At 45.2% G+C, this 18,314-nt stretch overlaps 1 protein-coding gene across 1 annotated transcript in view; it reads left to right on the top strand.

Annotated features, from left to right (window-relative positions):
- Window positions 1-18,314, top strand: part of NARS2 (asparaginyl-tRNA synthetase 2, mitochondrial) — a 130,389-nt gene that overhangs the window by 30,089 nt on the left and 81,986 nt on the right. Inside the window, exon 6 of the mRNA XM_055123066.1 lies at window positions 13,082-13,176. Within this exon, the coding sequence (XP_054979041.1) occupies window positions 13,082-13,176 (95 nt within the window). The remainder of the gene's footprint in view (window positions 1-13,081; window positions 13,177-18,314) is intronic.

The raw sequence follows: 18,314 nt of genomic DNA, 5'->3' as shown, positions 1-18,314 counted from the left end.
TGGGTTCATCAGTTTAAAGTAGTTTTAATTTGATTCAGATGTCAGCATTTTAACTTGAGAGTAAATCAGCCTAATAGCATCTAACAGTAACAGCTGTAAAGTATATTACAAGTCAGCTAATGTTTGTCTACTACTTTACTCTCATCTGTTATTGTACTGTTTTAAAAATAATTAGGCCACTTGATAGGATCTTAAAGGGACAATTCATCTTATTAGCTTTAAATAACCAAAGCAGAAAGATAGTGTGTATGAAATCCTATGTGTCAGGCTCCTTACTCTGTGGATGCGTAGGGTCCTCTCAGCACCCTAGGAAGCAGGACTTGGTTTACCCTCTGGTAGAAACCCCCTCACTGCCTGGTCCGGTGAAAGTCCCTAGCACGTGTGGATACCTGTGAATAGATTATTTACTTTTTTGGTCTTTAGCGCAAGGAAGGTTTGACCAGACACAGAAGCGTGTTGGAGCCGCTTCCTCGTCAGAGGGAGTAGAGGAAGGTCCCTGCTGCAGTTAAACGGGCGTTTGCTCGGGTGCACCTCGCTGACTGGTGCTGGAGCACTGGCTGGAGTTCTGAGCTTAGAGAAAAGTCTTTTTATCAGCAACCAGACAGTGAGCAGTACCACGCAGAGGTGAGACACCGCTGCCGTTTCTGTCTGGCCTCTTGTCCACAACATCGTTTATTTCCTTGGGGCATGGAGTGTAGCGTCGACTGAGAGCCTGTTGATGGCAAGCACTGCTTCTAGCTATGACCCATTCAGAACACTTAACTCACCTCTGCTATGCAGGTCACTCAGATGGGCTCTTGAGGCATGCGGCGGGCACCTGTATCGGCCACTTAAACTGCAGAGTCTGAGCAGTTGGGCCACAGAGAAGGTTCGAGAGGCCGAACATAGGGTCTGCTTTCAGGAGACTCCGTCTCCATCCTGGTTACTGCCTGGTCCCCGAGCACCTTGGGGGGTACCTCCTAGCAACACAAGGGATGGCCCCAGACAGAAATGAAGAAAAATGCGTGGGGCCTGGAGCAGTAGCACAGTGGGTAGGATGTTTGCCTTGCACGCAGCTGACCCGAGCTCCGGGTTCGATTCCCAGCATCCCATATGGTCCCCCAAGCACCACCAGGAGCAGTTCCTGAGTGCAGAGCCAGAGGAATCCCTGTGCATTGCTGGGTGTGACCCAAAAAGAAAAAAAGAAAAGAAAATACATCAGATAAAGAGCTCATATTCAAAGTATACGTAGCATGCAGAAAGCTCAACAACAGTCAAAAAAGCAATAATCTCATCCAAAAAATGGGGGAGAAGAGATCAGCAGCCACTTGTCTAACAAGAACCTAGGGATGGCTAATAGGGATATATGGAAAAGGGAAATGCACATCAAAACAGCAATGAATATCACTTCACACCAGCGAGACTGTCACGATGAATGAAGGAAACCACTGTTGGAGAGAACATTGTCTGATTCACCTTCTTTGGAAAACAATGTTGGAGATTTCTCAAAAAAAAAAAAAACCTAAGACTGTAGCTCCCATAGAAGATTTCATTTCTTGGCATGTACTCCTCCCCCTGCCCAACTGAAAACCATAATTTGAAAAGACTTATGCACATCTCTACTCATTGTAGTGCTAAGGACAATAGCCAGTATATGGGAACAACCCAAATGCCCAATAATGATGACTGGATAAAGAAGTTGTGGTTTATGTACACAATGGAATACTACACAGCTATCAGCAAAGATGAAATCTTGCAACTTGGTGTAATGTGGGTGGGACTGGAGGGTCACGTGTTATGCTTAATAAGTTGGAGAGAGAAGGACAAGAAGCAGGTGATCTCACTCTTCTGTGGCATGTAGAGAAACAAAGGGAACTCAGTCTTGAGTGAGGACAAATCTGAGAAATCTTGGATTACAAAACCCAGATTACCACCTGGTGGTGGAGGCCAGTGGAGAAGATGTGGGCGAGAAGAGGCATAAGGACAGTGGTGGAGGCACGTGGGGTGAAGACCCCGTATCTGAGCACCGCGCCCATACAGGCGAACAGTGTTGGAACACGTTACCCAAGCTCTAGTAGTCACAGTGAGCGTAATGCTAAAGCAGTAGAAAGGAAAGGGGACTTTCAGCCGCAGGATTGTGCCTTACTCTGGAATGGTTCAGACAGCTGGGTGCTAGTCAGGGTTGGTCTCAGGGCCAGAGAGATAGCCCGAGTGTGGTCCCCAAACTAAAACGACAGCACACACCTGTTTTTATATTTAAGTTAAATGTATGTTTACAAAAATGCATAAATACATGATCAATAGAATGGTCAGGGGCAAACTTCCTGAAAAGATACTCAAGCGAAAACATGTCGCATGGGTAGGGAGAGAGGATGGGTTAGCAGGCGCCTTGCATGGTCTCGATCCCAGCTGTGTGTCACACCTCGTCCCCACCCCCGCATCTCCAGGCGTGGCCCTGGAGTCTCCTCAGCACCCCCAGATGTGCCCGCGGTCATCCTGGCACTGTAGTCAGGCCTGCGTGCCGAACCCCTGGCGTGTTCAGCCAGGAATGGTCAGGAGTGGCTCCAGCTCCCCGGAGCTCTGCTGGAGAGGCTCACCCCAAAAAACAGAAGGCAGTGTGCAGGAGGGGGTGAGTGAGAGTGATGTTGACACAACCTCAGGAACTGAGCCCAGAGACTCAGTGCAGGTAGATCTCAGGAGCTAGCCATGAAGGTCCACGTAGGGGAACAAAGCAAATGAGGGCACACAAATGAGGGAGAGGTCAGATTAAGGTCAAGAATGGAGATAGGGATAGATTATGTCACATCATAGCTGGTGGTCATGTTCGGCATTATGCAGGGTCACAATTGAAAACAAAAAAAGAACTAGTAACATCTTAGTCATCTCTCATAGACTTAATGTCTCCATGATGAGATACAATTCCATCCATGGTCGGAAGCCTGCCTGAAGTGCTGGGGGAGAAGGCAGCTGGGATCGAGAAGGGACCACTTGAACAGTGACAGGTAGAAATGATCACTCTGGATAAGATTTGCATGCTAAAAGTAGGTAAAGGAGCAAACATGGTGACCTCTCTATTCCTGTATTGCAAATCATAACGCTCAAAAGGAGAGAGAGAGAAAGAAGAAAAATGTCTGCCATAGAGGCAAGCTGGGAGGAGTGGGGGTGACGGGAGGGAAACTGGGGGCATTGGGAAATGTACACTGGTGGAGGGGGGGTGTTGGAACATTGTATGACTGAAAACCAATCATGGTGTATCTTACGGTGATTCAATTAAAAAAAAAATTTTTTTTAAAGAACAATTATACTTTAATATCAGTGCTCTCTGAAATAAAACAATGTAAGGGTTTCATACATATTTAAATAAAATAGAAAAAGGTAGTGTTGCCAACTAATATAATATAGATATAAATGAATGTAATGTATTTCATTATAAATACAGTGGTCTGACAAATCCGAAAGAATGCAGGTAGCTTCTTTTGTTCTCTTTTGGGTTTTGGACCATACCTGGCAGTGCTTGGAAGTAGCTGTTACTGTCAAATGTTGAGTTTGAGCTAGAAATTAGAATGTAAGCAGATGCATTTTGGGGGGCACGCATACACAGCAAGCACTGGGGTTTCCTTCATTGGTGATTTGCTCTTGGTTTCTTGAGCTATATGTCGAAGTAACAAGTACATCTTTCCTCTAACTTACATAAATGCATTCTGGAAAATTTAGAGTATACCCAGCAAAATTTAATTCACTAGCATGAACGTTCTATAGGATATTTGAATCTGAACAGACGCCCATCAAACCCTAGTACTCCCAGTCACTGTGATAACACAGCATTGCTCCTTGGAGCCTCAGCAACAGGCCCAGTGGCTGTGTCGGCCATCGTAAGGTGGTTAACACCGAGTTCAGGGGAAGTTGTTGGAGAGTTCTAAGCAACGGCTATGTCTTACAAGGTGTTTTTTAAAGTGTTAACTAGAGAATAGATGGTGGGTATGGAAACACAGAAAAACCACTGAGAAACTCGAATGCTCTTGGGCTGGAGTGATAGTACAGTGGATAAGACATGTCTTGCATGCAGCTGACTTGGATTCTGGCCCTGGCATCAGAAATGGCCCTCTGAGCATTTCCTGGGTATGTTCCAAAACCCAACAAAATTTTTAAATTAAAAAAATCTAATGTCAGGGGCTGGAACCATAGCACCATGATAGGGTGTTTGCCTTGCTTGTGGCCGACCCAGGTTCAATTCCCAGCATCCCATATTGCTCCCCCAAGCACCGCCAGGAGTAATTCCTGAGTGCATGAGCCAGGAGTAACTCCTGTGCAATGCCAGTTGTGACCCAAAAAGCTAAAAAAAAATAAAGTAAAATAAATCTAATGTCATAATCCAGGTAGAAAATGTGGTAGATGAGATGAAATGGTAAGTTCTAAAATGGCATGGAGTTCTGGGTCTATTTAGAAAGTAGTTTATTTGTGTCAGAACAGGACACATTTGTTATTGTTATCTCCAGTCTTCACCTCCAGTTTCCCAGAAGGGAAGGGTTTTGTTGCCTAGTTTACGGCTCCTAGAGACTTTTGAACTTTTAATATGGATGGGGGATTTTTTTTTTCTACAACTGTTTTATTGTTAATTAAAGTGAAAAGTAGATCTCTAAGCCTGGGGGGGGGCACAAACTTTTAAGTGGTTGAACAGTAGAATGAACTAGGATGTTTAAACTAAACATCCTAGTTCAGTGTTTGAACTAGAATGAACAGTAGAAGTCAGTCAAGAAGTAGTAAGTGAAAAAAATATATCAGCAAGTGGAAAAAATATATCAGCTTTTTGATCACTCAAGTCCTTTGAACCTAAACTCTTTTAGAGCTGGTGCCATTTAATTGTTTGGGAATGAATTTTTGTTAGAAATCAGACATTTAGTTTATGAATGCTTTTCTTGGAGCATTTCATTGTGCTCTTGACTTCAGTAGATATTTTGGTCCACAAAAGTGATCTGAGTACTTTCATAAACTTTTGAATAACTGTGTTCACATCAGTGTTCCTTGCATGAGTGTATCCTTAAGCATACAACCAGAGGTGAAGGACACCTGACTCCTTTCCTACATTGGGATAACTTATTTTTCTCAATTAGCAATTGCAATAAAATATGCGGATTTGATAGTTGTTCATTAGATGAGTTTTTTGTTGGGAGAAGATGTGAAAACACGTCCCAGGTTTGCCTTTTCTGCTTGAGTAGTTCGCCTCCACCCATCCTCCCAAGAGCATACTTCTTCCAGTTATCTCGGGAAGTGGGAGGAATTGAGTTGATATCTACAAGTGGCCTTGGCGTTTCACTCTGGAGTGTAGGCTTTCCCGGGGCAGCACTAGAAATGTGGTGAGAAACCAGCGAAAGGGCTAGCTAGGCGCATGTGCGTCCAGCCCATCGTTACTGCCCCGTTCTGAGAGCCAAAGTGAGTATTGTATAAAGGACAGTTTTCCCTGACTTCTTTCCTTTGGGGAACAAATTTGAATTTGAGCCATCTTTGCTACTCTCCTGAGCAAAGAAGAGAGAAGAGAAGTCGTACTGTGCACTCACCTTCCGTTTCACCCTGAGACCCCAGGCCTCCTCTTTGGGGTTCTCGTCTCACTCGGCCTCTCTCAGACTGCTCAACAGGAAAGCGTCTATTTACCGTCTGAGCAAACAGCTTCCTCTCCCACTAACCAAATAGCTGCCAGAATGGAACCTTTCTTGGGACTGAGAGTGGGTGTTCTGGTCACTGGGTATCCTGGGATGGGAGTGGATCCCTATTTTAGGAAAGTCTATTTTTAGAGTAGAATGTCAGTGTTCAACGAGGATCCATATTTGCAGCAATTGAGACGTCTGGAAACATCAGCTGGACTCATTGGCAAGTGTTGGATCCAGGGCAGAAGGCGTTTCTGGCGTGTTGCTCAGAAGGGCATCTTGACTCTAGCATCTGTGGCAGAGCAAGGGCAGGTGGCTGAGCCTGTCCCCTCGCTCTTGGAGCATATATGCGGGCAGTTATGGTACCAGGGTAGTGTGTACCCCGATAACCACGGGCCCAGTGAGGCACAGCCTGATGGGGAACAAAACTACCAGCCCCAAGCTCTGGGAAGGGTAGGGAAGCTCAGCATCTGTGTTTTGTCACATCGCATCTGAATCCTGTGCCTGGGAGCATGTGGAATATGTTTATTTTACACACATTTAGTTTTAAAAGCATTTTGAATCCTTTGGTGGCCTTTCTCCTATGCTGGGGACAGTGGGGGCTGGGGGGAGGAATGCGACCTAGTCCGTAAGGGAAATGATCACATCATAATCAGAGAAGTCCACTACTGACTTGACAAAACTGAGTAGGTACTTGGCTCTTGTCTTAACATTTGCCACAACATTGTTGTACTTCCGGGTCTTTTACAAAATGGAACTTGTGTTGGGATCTCATTCAGCTCAAGGTTTCTTAATTGTTTGTGCTATCTGTCAGCCCTTAGTTGGGTAAGATAGAACATCCACTTGTCCAGTAGAGTTTAGAGTTGATACTCTCCCTGTCCTACTTTGTTGTTTTTTGTTTTTTGTTTTTTTAGGTGGAGGGGGGATTCTTGGCCATGCCAGCACTGTACAGGGCTTTGCTTAGAGATCGTTCTTGGTGGCAGTTGGGTGATTGCAGTGAAGTGGGGTTAGCCATAGGCAAGGCAAATGCCTTACCCTACCTTCTCTCTCTCTGTCTCTCTCTCTCTTTCTCTCTCTGTCTCTCTCTGTCTCTCTCTCTGTCTCTCTCTCTCTCTTTCTCTCTCTGTCTCTCTCTCTGTCTCTCTCTCTGTCTCTCTCTCTGTCTCTCTCTCTCTCTCTCTCTGTCTCTCTCTCTCTCTCTCTCTCTCTCTCTCTCTCTCTCTCCCCTCTCTCCTGCTGTTTCAAGGAATCTGCAGGTCAGGGAAGTTAGGGAGACAATATCAAACATCTTGCCTTTAAACCTTGATGTTTCTCTGCTTGCTTCATTCCTGTGTATTCTTTTCTCATCTTTTCCTCTCCTGGGATTTTGAGTAATAGAATGGAGAAGAATGTGGAGCTTGAGAGTCAAAATAAGAGATGGAAAAAGCATAAAAGAAGATAAAACAGACTGGGTGCTTATGTGGCTATGGAGGTCAAATAAACTTTCCATTGTTGACTGTTCTTCTCACTCTCTGCTCCTGAGACCTCTGGCTGCTCTCCTTGTGTTTCACGTGGGGGCAGAGTCCTGTTGGTGAGGGGTTCTCTGCTCCCTTCCCGTGAGCTTTTGAAGTTACTCGGCTATATTTGTGATGCTACAAGGACAGATACCCAGAAAGGATTTTAAGTTTTTTAAAATATGTTCTAAGAAATTTTCAAACAGGACTTTAGGCCCTTACGATTTGAACCTCACGAGAAGCTACACACTTAATAATTTTGTTTGTCCTGGACTCTGCATTCTCTCTCTTCCAGTGAAAAAAAATCTAGCAACCCCCACCCCAAATTTTGTTATGCAGGATAAAGACTTGCTTAGGTTGGATTACACGAAAACTTTTTCTGATTAGGGATTTATGAAACCATACAGTATTAGAAAGGGGGGCTTGAAAATCATTTGTTGTGATTTTTTTTTTTTAATTCTCCTGCTGGGGGCAGCGGGCGAGTGGGCCTGGGGAACCCCGTGGTGCCGGGGCTGAGTCCTGGTCCCTCAGCAGAGCACGTGCCGGCCCTCAGCCTCTCCTCCACTGGGTATTGCAAGTATTTTTTCTTGAAGGTATTAGCATTGTTGTTGTCATTGCTATCATCACTCACAGCCATGCTTTAGGGTCAGGATCACTCCAGTCGGCTTGGACTGGAGGCCCTCAGGGCGGCCACCTCGCCATGTTGATTTGGGCTGCGGGTCCAAGCGTTGCTCGTGGCCTCACCTGAGGGATCCTTCTGCTCCGCTTGCTGAGCTGTGGCCCCTGCCCCCGAACTCTTTTCCAAACACAGTGTTATCCCCAGACCCAGCACGTAAGCTAAAGGAGTGTAACGGCTCTCCTCAGTCCTGTGCCGTCTGTTCACGTCACACCGGTCACCTCTGTGAAGGCCAAGAAACTCATCAGGAGACCGGAAGGCCATAGAAAAGCTTTTAGGTAGAACTTGGTATGACCACAGGGTTGCCCCGAATCAGCTGGGGAGCATGTGATCACTGTGAGCCCTGAGCCGCCCTCTCTCCGCGGCTGCCGCTGACTGCAGGCCCTGTTCGGCCCAGGCCCGCTCACTGAGCTCCAGGTTGGTAGGAGCAGTGCGATGTCCAACCCGCATTCTAACGGAGGCAGCTTCAGAAGCATGACCCTTCACCCCATCCCTTCGCAGTCCCTTCCTTTCCTCTCACCTCAGTAAAAGTTACTGCTGTCCATTCATTAAGTGAAAACCAAAATAAACCCTAGGAGCCAAACTTCACTCATATTCTCCATCTCCACACTTAATCCATCAATTCATGCTTTCGATTTCCGCATAAATCCTCCAGCTCTCCAGTGCTGTTCGAGGTGTTCCTTGTCGAGTTCCTGTCACTGCCTTTACCTGCCTGGACTGTTGACAGCCTTGCCCTCCTCTCCCACCCCCCCACCCCCCGTTCCGTCGATGTTTGGACACCAGGATCTTCTTGATGGCTGTCATGCCACAGCCCTGCACAAACATTCAGCAGTTCCTCTGTGAGTTCTTAAAATAAAGGCTGAACTCCTTATTTTGGTCCCCAAACACACCACAAAGATCTCATTCCTTCCCCCATCTGTACTCAAAACTTCTAATAGTCTCCATCAAGGTACCTTGAATCTACCTTTTACTCCTTGGATGGATGAAGTCCTTCCCTCACCTCCTGATCTCTCTGCTTGTGGTTCCTTGCACCTGGACTATCTTTTTCGGTTCATAATATGACAAACACTCTTCCCTCTGTCTAGTCTCCACTGATAATATTACTTCTTCAGAGTGCCACACCCATTCATGAGTGACTCACGTATCCCACCTTCAGAGAATCTTGTTTCTTTATTAGTTTCCATGTTCTTTTCTTTCTCCCCCATCAGTCTGTCTGATTCATTGCTCTGCCTCTTTGGTCTGGCACTGTGTCTGGATAAACGATGGAGGAGAATGTCACTGTGGTAGTGTCAGCTTTTTTATCCTAGACACCAGCGGTCACAGAGTGGCTGCTCATAGTAAGAAGGCCTCATGAATGAGTGTTTTCTGAACTGAATCTTGAAACGTGAGAGTTAGTTATGGACTGCGATAGAGAACTTTGGAGGAGAGGGGACAATGCTGGGTGCCAAGACCCAGCCAGAGATCAGTGAGAGCCTTTTGCATTTCTTTATTTGGTTTGGGGGCCACGCCCTGGAGTGCTCACTCAGGACTTACTCCTGGATCTGTGCTCAGGGATCACTTTTGGCATAGCCTGGAGACTATGCATGGTATTGGGGATCCAGCCCTGACCGAGCTCGTATAAGGCAAACGTCCACTGCCCTGCCCGCTCCTGTGGGTGGCACCCAGTCATGGTCTTCGGTGGTGCCTGCCAGCAGCAGAACCCATTCCTGCGTGTAGCACTGAAGGGCTGTCTCTGCAGCTGCTGAGTATTCTCAGCTCTTACACTTCTAGTAACTTTGCATTCGTTCCTCTTTCAGAAACAGGGCAGTGAGTCCATGGTGCCTATACCTCTTCTATAGCAAGCTGTAGAAAGTTTCTGCATTTAATGAGCAAAGATAACCAGGAACTCCCTAAAGATTTTGTGGGGGGAAGGGAGTAGGGTCATAACTGTCATGCTCAGAAGTACTCCTGGTTCTGTGCTCAGGGGTCATGCATGCAGTGCCAGGAATCCATCCTGGGCCTCCTACATGCTTTGAATGCATCCAACCCACTAAGCTGTCTTTTTTATAGGGGGTAGGGGCAGTGGGGCCCATGCCTGGCAGTGCTCAGGAGTTACTCCTGGCTGCACTCAGGAATCAGTCCTGGGGGACTCGGGCGTGGGTGGAGAGGGACCATATGGGATGCCAGGGATCGAATCCAGGTCGGCTTCATGCAGGGTGAGTACCCTACTGTCTGTGTTTTCGCTCTCGTCCCCCCAGGAGATTTCTGAATCTTGAGACCATCTGAGTTGGAAATTTTAATACAATCTGCAAAATCCTTTTTCGTCAGTACCTGGAGCCGTGGTTGATTGAATGACAGGGCCTGGGAATCTTAGGGTACACCTTAGAAATCTCCCCACTCTGAATGCCTGAAGCCGGGGGACCAGTTCTTCAATGCTTCTCTAGATTCTGTCAGTCTGATGGCATCAGTTCTTCTTTAAATGCCCTTTCAATTTGTTTCTCTTTAATTCATAGTAAATTTGAGGGTTTCTTCATACGTGTTGGCCTTTTGAATTTTCTGTTTTGGAAATCTGCTTTTTATATCCCTAGCCCAGTTGGGAAACAGATTCTTTTCTTTTTTTAATTTTCTTGGCCAGAGCACTCTTGACCTCCTCTTTTAAATGTTGAAAATGTTTTGTTCTTAATCCATCATTCTCCTGTTAACTTTGCCAATATATATTTTTTAATTAAATAGAAATATTTGGGAGGCTGGAGCGATAGCATAGGGGGTAGGTAGGGCGTTTGCTTTGCACGCGACCAACCCGGGTTCGAATCCCAGCATCCCATATGGTCCCCTGAGCACCACCAGGAGTGGTTCCTGAGTGCAGAGCCAGGAGTAACCCCTGAGCATCACCAAATGTAAGGAAAGAAGGAAGGAAGGAAGGAAGGAAGGAAGGAAGGAAGGAAGGAAGGAAGGAAGGAAGGAAGGAAGGAAGGAAGGAAGGAAAGGAAGGAAGGAAGGAAGGAAGGAAGGAAGGAAGGAGGGAGGGAGGGAGGGAGGGAGGGAGGGAGGGAGGGAGGGAGGGAGGGAGGGAGGGAGGGAGGGAAGGAAGGAAGGAAGGAAGGAGGGAGGGAGAGAGAGAGGGAGGGAGAAAGGGAGGGAGGGAGGGAGGGAGGGAGGGAGGGAGGGAGGGAGGGAGGGAGGAGCGGGCTGGTGCCATAGCACAGCGGTTGGGTATTCGTCTTTCATGTGGCCGACCGGAGTTCGATTCCTCCACCCCTCTCGGGGAGCCCAGCAAGCTACCGAGAGTGTCGAGCCCGTGCCGCAGAGCCTGGCAAGCTACCTGTGCGTATTGCATATGCCAAAAACAGTAAAAATAAGTCTCAATGAGAGACCTTACTGGTGCCCGCTCGAACAAATCGATGAGCAACGGGATGACAGTGACAAAACATAATCAGATCTGTCCATTTTTCAGTGTATCGTTTGTAGTTTGGGGAGGGATCTTGATGAAGTGCCCCATCAAGATCACGAACGTCACGAAGCAGTACGTTTAATTGATATAATTCCATTCTTTCTTCATTACTAACATAAGCATTTGAGGTCGTGAGTCTTAAATTTGCCGACCTGTTAGAAGATTTTAACGCTGTCATAGCTAATAACCTGTATGGCTTTGATCTTTTAAACTAAGACTGGGGAGCAGTGACAGGGGCACAGCTGGCTTTGGGCAGGAATCACTCCTGGTGAGCTTGGTGACCCACGTGATGCTGATTTTTAAACCTGGGCCGGCCACGTGCAAGGCAAGCGCCCTCCTGCTGCCCTGTGTCTCGGGATGAGGACGTCTGATGTCCCAGCACTCAGGCCCCGGGACTATGTCCCACTGTGCATTTGTGGAGGGTTCCATCTGCTCTCCTTGGGCGTCTCACAGTCTGGTGTGGCCCCCGGGAGCAGACGCGATTCGTGCCCCCTGCACCCTCGCCCACGTCTTGTCTCCAGGTGTCACAGCAGCAGAGGGAGGGAAAATTTAAAAAATAAGAAATTGAGGGGTAGGTGGACTTATTTTAAAGTAAAAATCATGGGTTGGATACATGAGTTATTTTTAGTGAGTAGAGAAGAAATAACAGGGAACATGTTTTATGTATCATGTGTATTGTTTGTGACTTCTATTTGGAAATTTTAGCACATGTCAGGTCAAATATTTCAGTCTTGAGTAAGTTAGTCCTTAGAAATTGTCTTTTTATTGCTAGAGGGATTTAAAGATGAGATTTTTTTTTTTTTTGGTGTTTTTGCCTTTGTGTTAGCATTTTGAAACAGGGATGGGTTATCTTGAGTCAGTATCAAGGGAAATTTAAAAAATAATAGACCCTTCAAAATCGCCAAATGCCTGTAGGAGGCAGCTTCATTCCCACACGGTCCTGACACGTGTGCGGTGTGTTCAGAGCCGCCGCCGGGGAAAGATCATCGTGTCTTGTGCTTTTAGGTCAGTGCTTGATATTCAGCCTGTGGGAAGGAGTCCTGATCCTCTGTGTGCACTGAACACTGTCTCCGTCTTTTGTGTTTACATTGCTGCACAATTACAGCTGAAAACATTTTCAGATATATGCTCAGCTTGAAATCCAAGAGTTGGTACATTAGCTTCCTCCTTAAAAAGTAGACCTTGGGCCGGAGAGATAGTACAGCAGGTAGGGCTCTGCCATGCACTCAGGCGACCCAGGTTCGATCCCCATTTGGTCCCATGAGCACTGCCAGGCAGGGAGTGGTTCCAGAGCACAGAGCCAAGAATAAACACTGAGCACCAGGGCGTGTAGCCCAGCGCTCCCTTCAAAAATCGAAGTTCTTCACATTCAAATGCTTTTGATCCTTTTGTTTAGGGCCACACACAGCAGCACTTGGGAGCTATTCCTGTACCAGTGCTCAGGGGTTGCTCTTGGAGGTGCTCCTGGGACTGTGCAGTGCCTGGGATTAAATCCAGGCTTCTCACATGTAAATCCTGTGCCCCAGTCCTTGGTGCCGACTCCCCACTTAAAATTTTCACTCAGAATATTGCGCTCAGCTTGATATCCAGATCTGTTTTTAGGGAGAATATTCTTTGGTCATTGTATGTGTAGTTTGAAAATACAGAGCAAACTTCCCTGATCTTGGTTCTTTCCAAACAAGTACTTTATCTTTTAGGTTTGATTGAGAATTGCCCTTTTTTATTTTTCCTTTGGTCATCAAAATGCCTCGTCTTTACATAGATTTACTTGCGTTGTGGTTCTTTCATTGTGGAACATGTGGGAATGGAACACAGAGACAGACATGTAATCGCTTTCTGTGGCTGTATTGTTCCTTTGCAGCCTTCAAGCAAAATGCAAGTACCAGAGGAGAATTTCTTCAACGTTCCTGCTTTTTTAACTGTCTCAGGACAACTTCATCTGGAAGTGATGTCGGGGTAAAGAATATTGTTCTCTCTTATTTGTATGGCTTTGGCTAGAGTGCAAGACTGCCTCCTTCCCAAATGTTCAGACCTAAAAGTTGAAATGAGTGTTGGTGATTAATTAGTCCACTTGAATTCACTAAAAGTAGAATGCCAATTTCTTTTTTTTTTTTTTTTTTTTTTTTTTGCTTTTTTGACTCACACCCAGCGATGCACAGGGGTTACTCCTGGCTCTGCACTCAGGAATTACTCCTGGCGGTGCTCAGGGGACCTTATGGGATGCTGGCAATCGAACCCGGGTCGACCGCGTGCAAGGCAAACACCCTACCCACTGCGCTATCGCTCCAGCCCCCAAAAAATAACCAATGTCGATGAAAATGGTCACTGTAGTCTATACTTGTAATTTTCATTGAAAAAATATAATACTGGAGGGACTGGAGCGATAGCACAGTGGGTAGGGTGTTTGCCTTGCACGCGGCCGACCCGGGTTCAATTCCCAGCATCCCATATGGTCCCCAGAGCACCGCCAGGGGTAATTCCTGAGTGCAGAGCCAGGAGTGACCCCTGTGCATCGCCGGGTGTGACCCAAAAAGAGAAAAAAATGTAATGCTGGAAATAGAAAACTTGTGATTTTTTTCTTTTTGGTAAACTCTTCTTAGATCTCAAAGGGTTAGCAAAATTTAATCATGTTTTTGAGAATGTAGCTAGTCCTGTTTAGAGGCTAGAGAGATATTACAGTGGGTAGGGGGCTTACCATGCACTCAGGTTTGGTCCCAGGCACCCAATATGTTTCCCCCACCCCTCCACCCTGAACCCACCAGGGGTGATCCCTGAGTGCAGAGCCAGGGGTAAGCCCTCAGCACCACTGAGTGTGGCCCCCAAAAGAAAACAACAGAAATGTAGTCATAGGTACATAGACATGATACCTGGTCAGGTATTGGAGCATTTTTAAAAGAAAGGTTTCTGGAACTTCTCTTGAAAGACTGGCAGGTGGAGGAAAACAAAACTTTAATAATTTGTTGAACATGAGCCCCTAAGAGACCAATTTCAAATTGGGAAGTTTTAGAAGTCAGATGTCATAAACTTCAGCTGCCCTCAGCCCTCTGAAAAGTCCTTTTCGGCTCAGCTCTCCGTGTCTTTAAAACAGTATTAGACCAGGACCTCTTCCAAGTCCTGAACGGATCTTACACTCTGCTACTGTAAGTGATTCATTGGTACTGAGATCAGCAAGGACACATGTCAGTGTAGAATGTGCATATCTTCTGTAGATGAGTCTCCTTTATGTCTCTGTTTTCTCCTGAGCCTGTGAAAGCAAGGGAGTCTTCAGTATAAACCGAGCATTTGGGCGGCCCATGGGAGCAGAGTGCATGGCTGTGTTTTTACCACTTTACCGGCAGAATGGAAAGTCCCTGGAGGAATAAAGACAGTCTTGAACATAGTTTAAACTTTAACACTCAGATAGTTCTTTCATTTATCTTTCAAACAGAGCCATGTTATTTGATAATTCCAAGAAACCAAATTCTTTCACAGTATTACCAGAATATGTTGCAGAAAAACTGGCAGTTGTAGCCCTGTAAAATCTGCCGAGCTCTGTGTGGAGAAAAGCCAAATCATAAAAAAAGCTTCTTTCGCCTATCAAAATAGAATACGGGGATGGTAGTGGGAGTATTCCCACTGGAGCTCAGGGACTGTCCCTGGCTCTGTGCTCACAAGTGACCCCCTGGCAGGGCTCAGACAGATTGAATGAAGGTTGACCGCATATGAGGCAAATAGTCTACACATTGTACTCTCTCTCCAGCCCTCAAAGTAGAGTTTATTTTGTTTTTGTTTGGGGGCCACGCCTGGTGGTGTTCAGGGTTTACTCCTAGCTTTGTGCTCAGGGCTCACTCCTGGAGATGCTCAAGGAACCATATGTGGTGCCGGGGATTGAACCCAGGTCAGCCCCATACAAGGCAAGTACTTTGCCCACTATATTTACTGCTCTGCCCTTTTCAAAGTAGAAGTTTTTTTGAACTAAAAATATAACTCATACAAATCAGAACATTTTGAATATCTTACTCAGTTTACAAATTATTGTGGGGACAGGTAAGATAGTAAGGCTGGTTGACAACAGCTTTTAAGGAGCTGTATGCTTATTGGCAATTTCATAGAGGCATTTTAGGGTAAGATTTATAGGTTAGTTCTAAATTGGTTAATATTCTACAAATAATTAACCCTAACCTTTGAAATTTTATCTCCTATATGGCAGAACTCATTTGTAACTTAACTAGATAAAAATCTCGACATTCAGGTGTAACTTTACTTAATCTGGGATATTTAATTCAGTAGAAGTAGAATAATGGAGTAAAGTACAGTAGATGACCTTTGAGTGGGTTTTTGTCCCCAGTAATACATTAAAGTAGCTTGCCAACTTCCTTCCTTTTGTCCTTATACCCCAAATTTGGATAAGCTTTTTTTTTATAGTAGGCTATTCATTTCTTTTATCTATAAAGTTAGAAGTTAGATATCTTCCTTTCAAAGTTATCATAATGTTGGGGCTGGAGAGATAGCACAGCGGGTAGGGCGTTTGCCTTGCACGCGGCCAACCCGGGTTCAAATCCCAGCATCCCATATGGTCCCCTGAGCACGGCCAGGGGTAATTCCTGAGTGCAGAGCCAGGAGTAACCCCTGTGCATCGCCAGGTGTGACCCAAAAAGCAAAAAAAAAAAAAAAAACAAAGTTATCATAATGCATAAAAGGTGCTAAATTTACCAAACATTTGTTTTTCTACTGTAAATCACTAGTGGATTAAATGTTTTCATTTTTCTCAGTAAAGTGCAGTAAAGCCACAAAATGCAATGTATAGTAAAATTCAACATAGATGAGATTGGCAGAGTATCAAGTTTTCTGTTATTTGATGTGTTGTGAAGTTTTTCTAATGATATCTGTCTAATGTTCCTAGCTTCATTGCGCATAGATGTCTGATTGAATCTATAAGAGTAATAGTTGTATTCCTTCAGCTTTCTCTTTCTTTAGTTTCACATACTCGAGTGTTAAGATGGAATAAATGGTAGTTAAATTTAGAAGGTTAACATTTTCCAAAAGAATGTCTAAGTTGATTGGTGGGTTTTTGGCTCTGTGTTTTTCTTCTTCCCTCTTTGATTTATTTTCTTCTCTCTAAACACTGGAGTCAGGGGTGATAAAGGCATGTAGAGGGGTTAAAATTCTGCATTCTTCCAAATGGGAGATTTGTTCTTGCTTTACTCTTATTTATGTAATCATTTATACCAGGATGGACTCATGTACTTTAAAATGGGTTAGATTTCAAATATATTTTATTTTGTTCTATAACCCCCCTCCCCCCTTTTAAAAAATGTATTCTGTTTTGGGTGGCATGATTTCAATAGTATGAATGCTTATGCTTTTGTGTACTAAATTACCTCACCTTCACCGTCAGCAAAGTGCCCAGACTCTCCACCACATCCTTGTGCCACTCCTAATCCTCTCGCTCTCTCTCCCACCCCAAACCCTTCCACTTCTTGGTGACCTTTGTTCTGTAGTCCAGGTCAAAGGGTTTGCCATGTAGGATAACATCCATTCCCTTGTTTTGTTTCTCTGTGTAATGCAAATAAATGAGATCATCTGGTACTTGTCTTTCTCGCCCTGACTTACTATTCTTAAGATGAAACCCTCTGGCTTCATCCGTGGGGTTGCAAAAGGTCGTATTTTATCTCTTTTCATAGCTGCATAGTGTTCTATTACGTGTACTTTACAAAGCGTCTTTAATCCTCTGTTGCTGAATTTCGGTATTTCATGTCTTGACTTTTGTACTTAGATCTCCAGTGAGCATAAGTTGTTGTACATCTGTCCATTGGAGTCCATATTTGTGTCTTCTTGGATCAAGGCCAAGAAGTGGAATCATGGTGTCACACAGAAGCCCTATTCTTACATTTTTGAAAAGTCTCCTGGGGCTGGAGCAATAGCACAGCGGGTAGGGCATTTGCCTTGCACACAGCCGACCTTGGTTCAATTCCAAGCATCTCACATGGTCCCCCGAGCACCGCCAGGAGTGATTCTTGAGTGCATGAGCCAGGAGTAACCCCTGTGCATCGCTGGGTGTGACCCAAAAAGCAAAAAAAAAAAAAAAAAAGAAAGAAAGAAAAGTCTCCATACTGGTTTGCACTGAGGCTGAAACATTGCCACCAGCAGTGAGTGAAGGTTCCTCTTTCACCACATCCTCACCAGCACTGGTGATTCCAGTCTCTTGGTAGAGAAATCCTTGTCACTGGTGTAGATTTCTAAGCTTCGACTTCAAAGTTTCAAATTAAGTGTATCTGGCATGAGCCAAGAATTTGCTTTTCTTCCAAGTTCCCATGTGATTTTATAGGTTAATAAAACAACAAACACTGTTTTAGGGCAGTGGTTTCAAGTCCCTCGTTGAGATTAAGAATACAGAAGATGGCTACATTAGATAAGGAAATTATGGGTAAAAATAGCTTCCAGTGGGACTAAGAATTTAACTTTGTTACTGGAGAATCTAAAATGAGGCCAAGCGCAGAATTCTCCTGATTTTGCACAGCAACTGTACCTGCATCGTCTCCTGAGATACGGGAGAGAATGACAGTGGGCATCACCAGGAAGTGGTTTGGCCGAGTGAACTAGGGAATCAGCAGGGGCCAGAGGAAACAACTGACTCTGTGCTCAGGAGTAACCACTGGTGGTGTTGGGGGGCTGTGGTGTTGGGGGTTATGCCAGGCTCAGCTCCATGCAAGACATGAAAGGCAAGTAAGGCAAGCCCCTTACCTCTTACCCTAACTCTCTAGTGCCTCATTTAGTTTTAACACTGAAATAATATTCCATATTCTGACTATACCACAGTTGATTTACCTTATCACCCAAAGGATGTAGATATCTTCCAAGTTTGGACAATAATTACAGCCTCATTTTACCTTCCCTTGGAAGATTCAGTCAGCCCTCTAAGAAACCCTCATTCCTCTCATTGGAAGTGTTATTTAGAAACTGAGATCTGCTCCCTTGGATTATGTACTGTATATGTATTGGGGATTTTTTTCTTGAAAGTCCCCTTGTCAGAGAGAGAGAGAAGCATGTGTTGTTAAATAGGACCAGGAGACTGCTCAGGTCTCAGAGCCTTGCATATGGGGGACCTTGGTCTG

Source organism: Sorex araneus, chromosome X (assembly GCF_027595985.1).
Source record: "Sorex araneus isolate mSorAra2 chromosome X, mSorAra2.pri, whole genome shotgun sequence".
Taxonomy (NCBI): domain Eukaryota; kingdom Metazoa; phylum Chordata; class Mammalia; order Eulipotyphla; family Soricidae; genus Sorex; species Sorex araneus.
The sequence above is the reverse complement of the archived record's forward strand: the minus strand, read 5'-3'. Positions and strand labels throughout refer to the sequence as shown.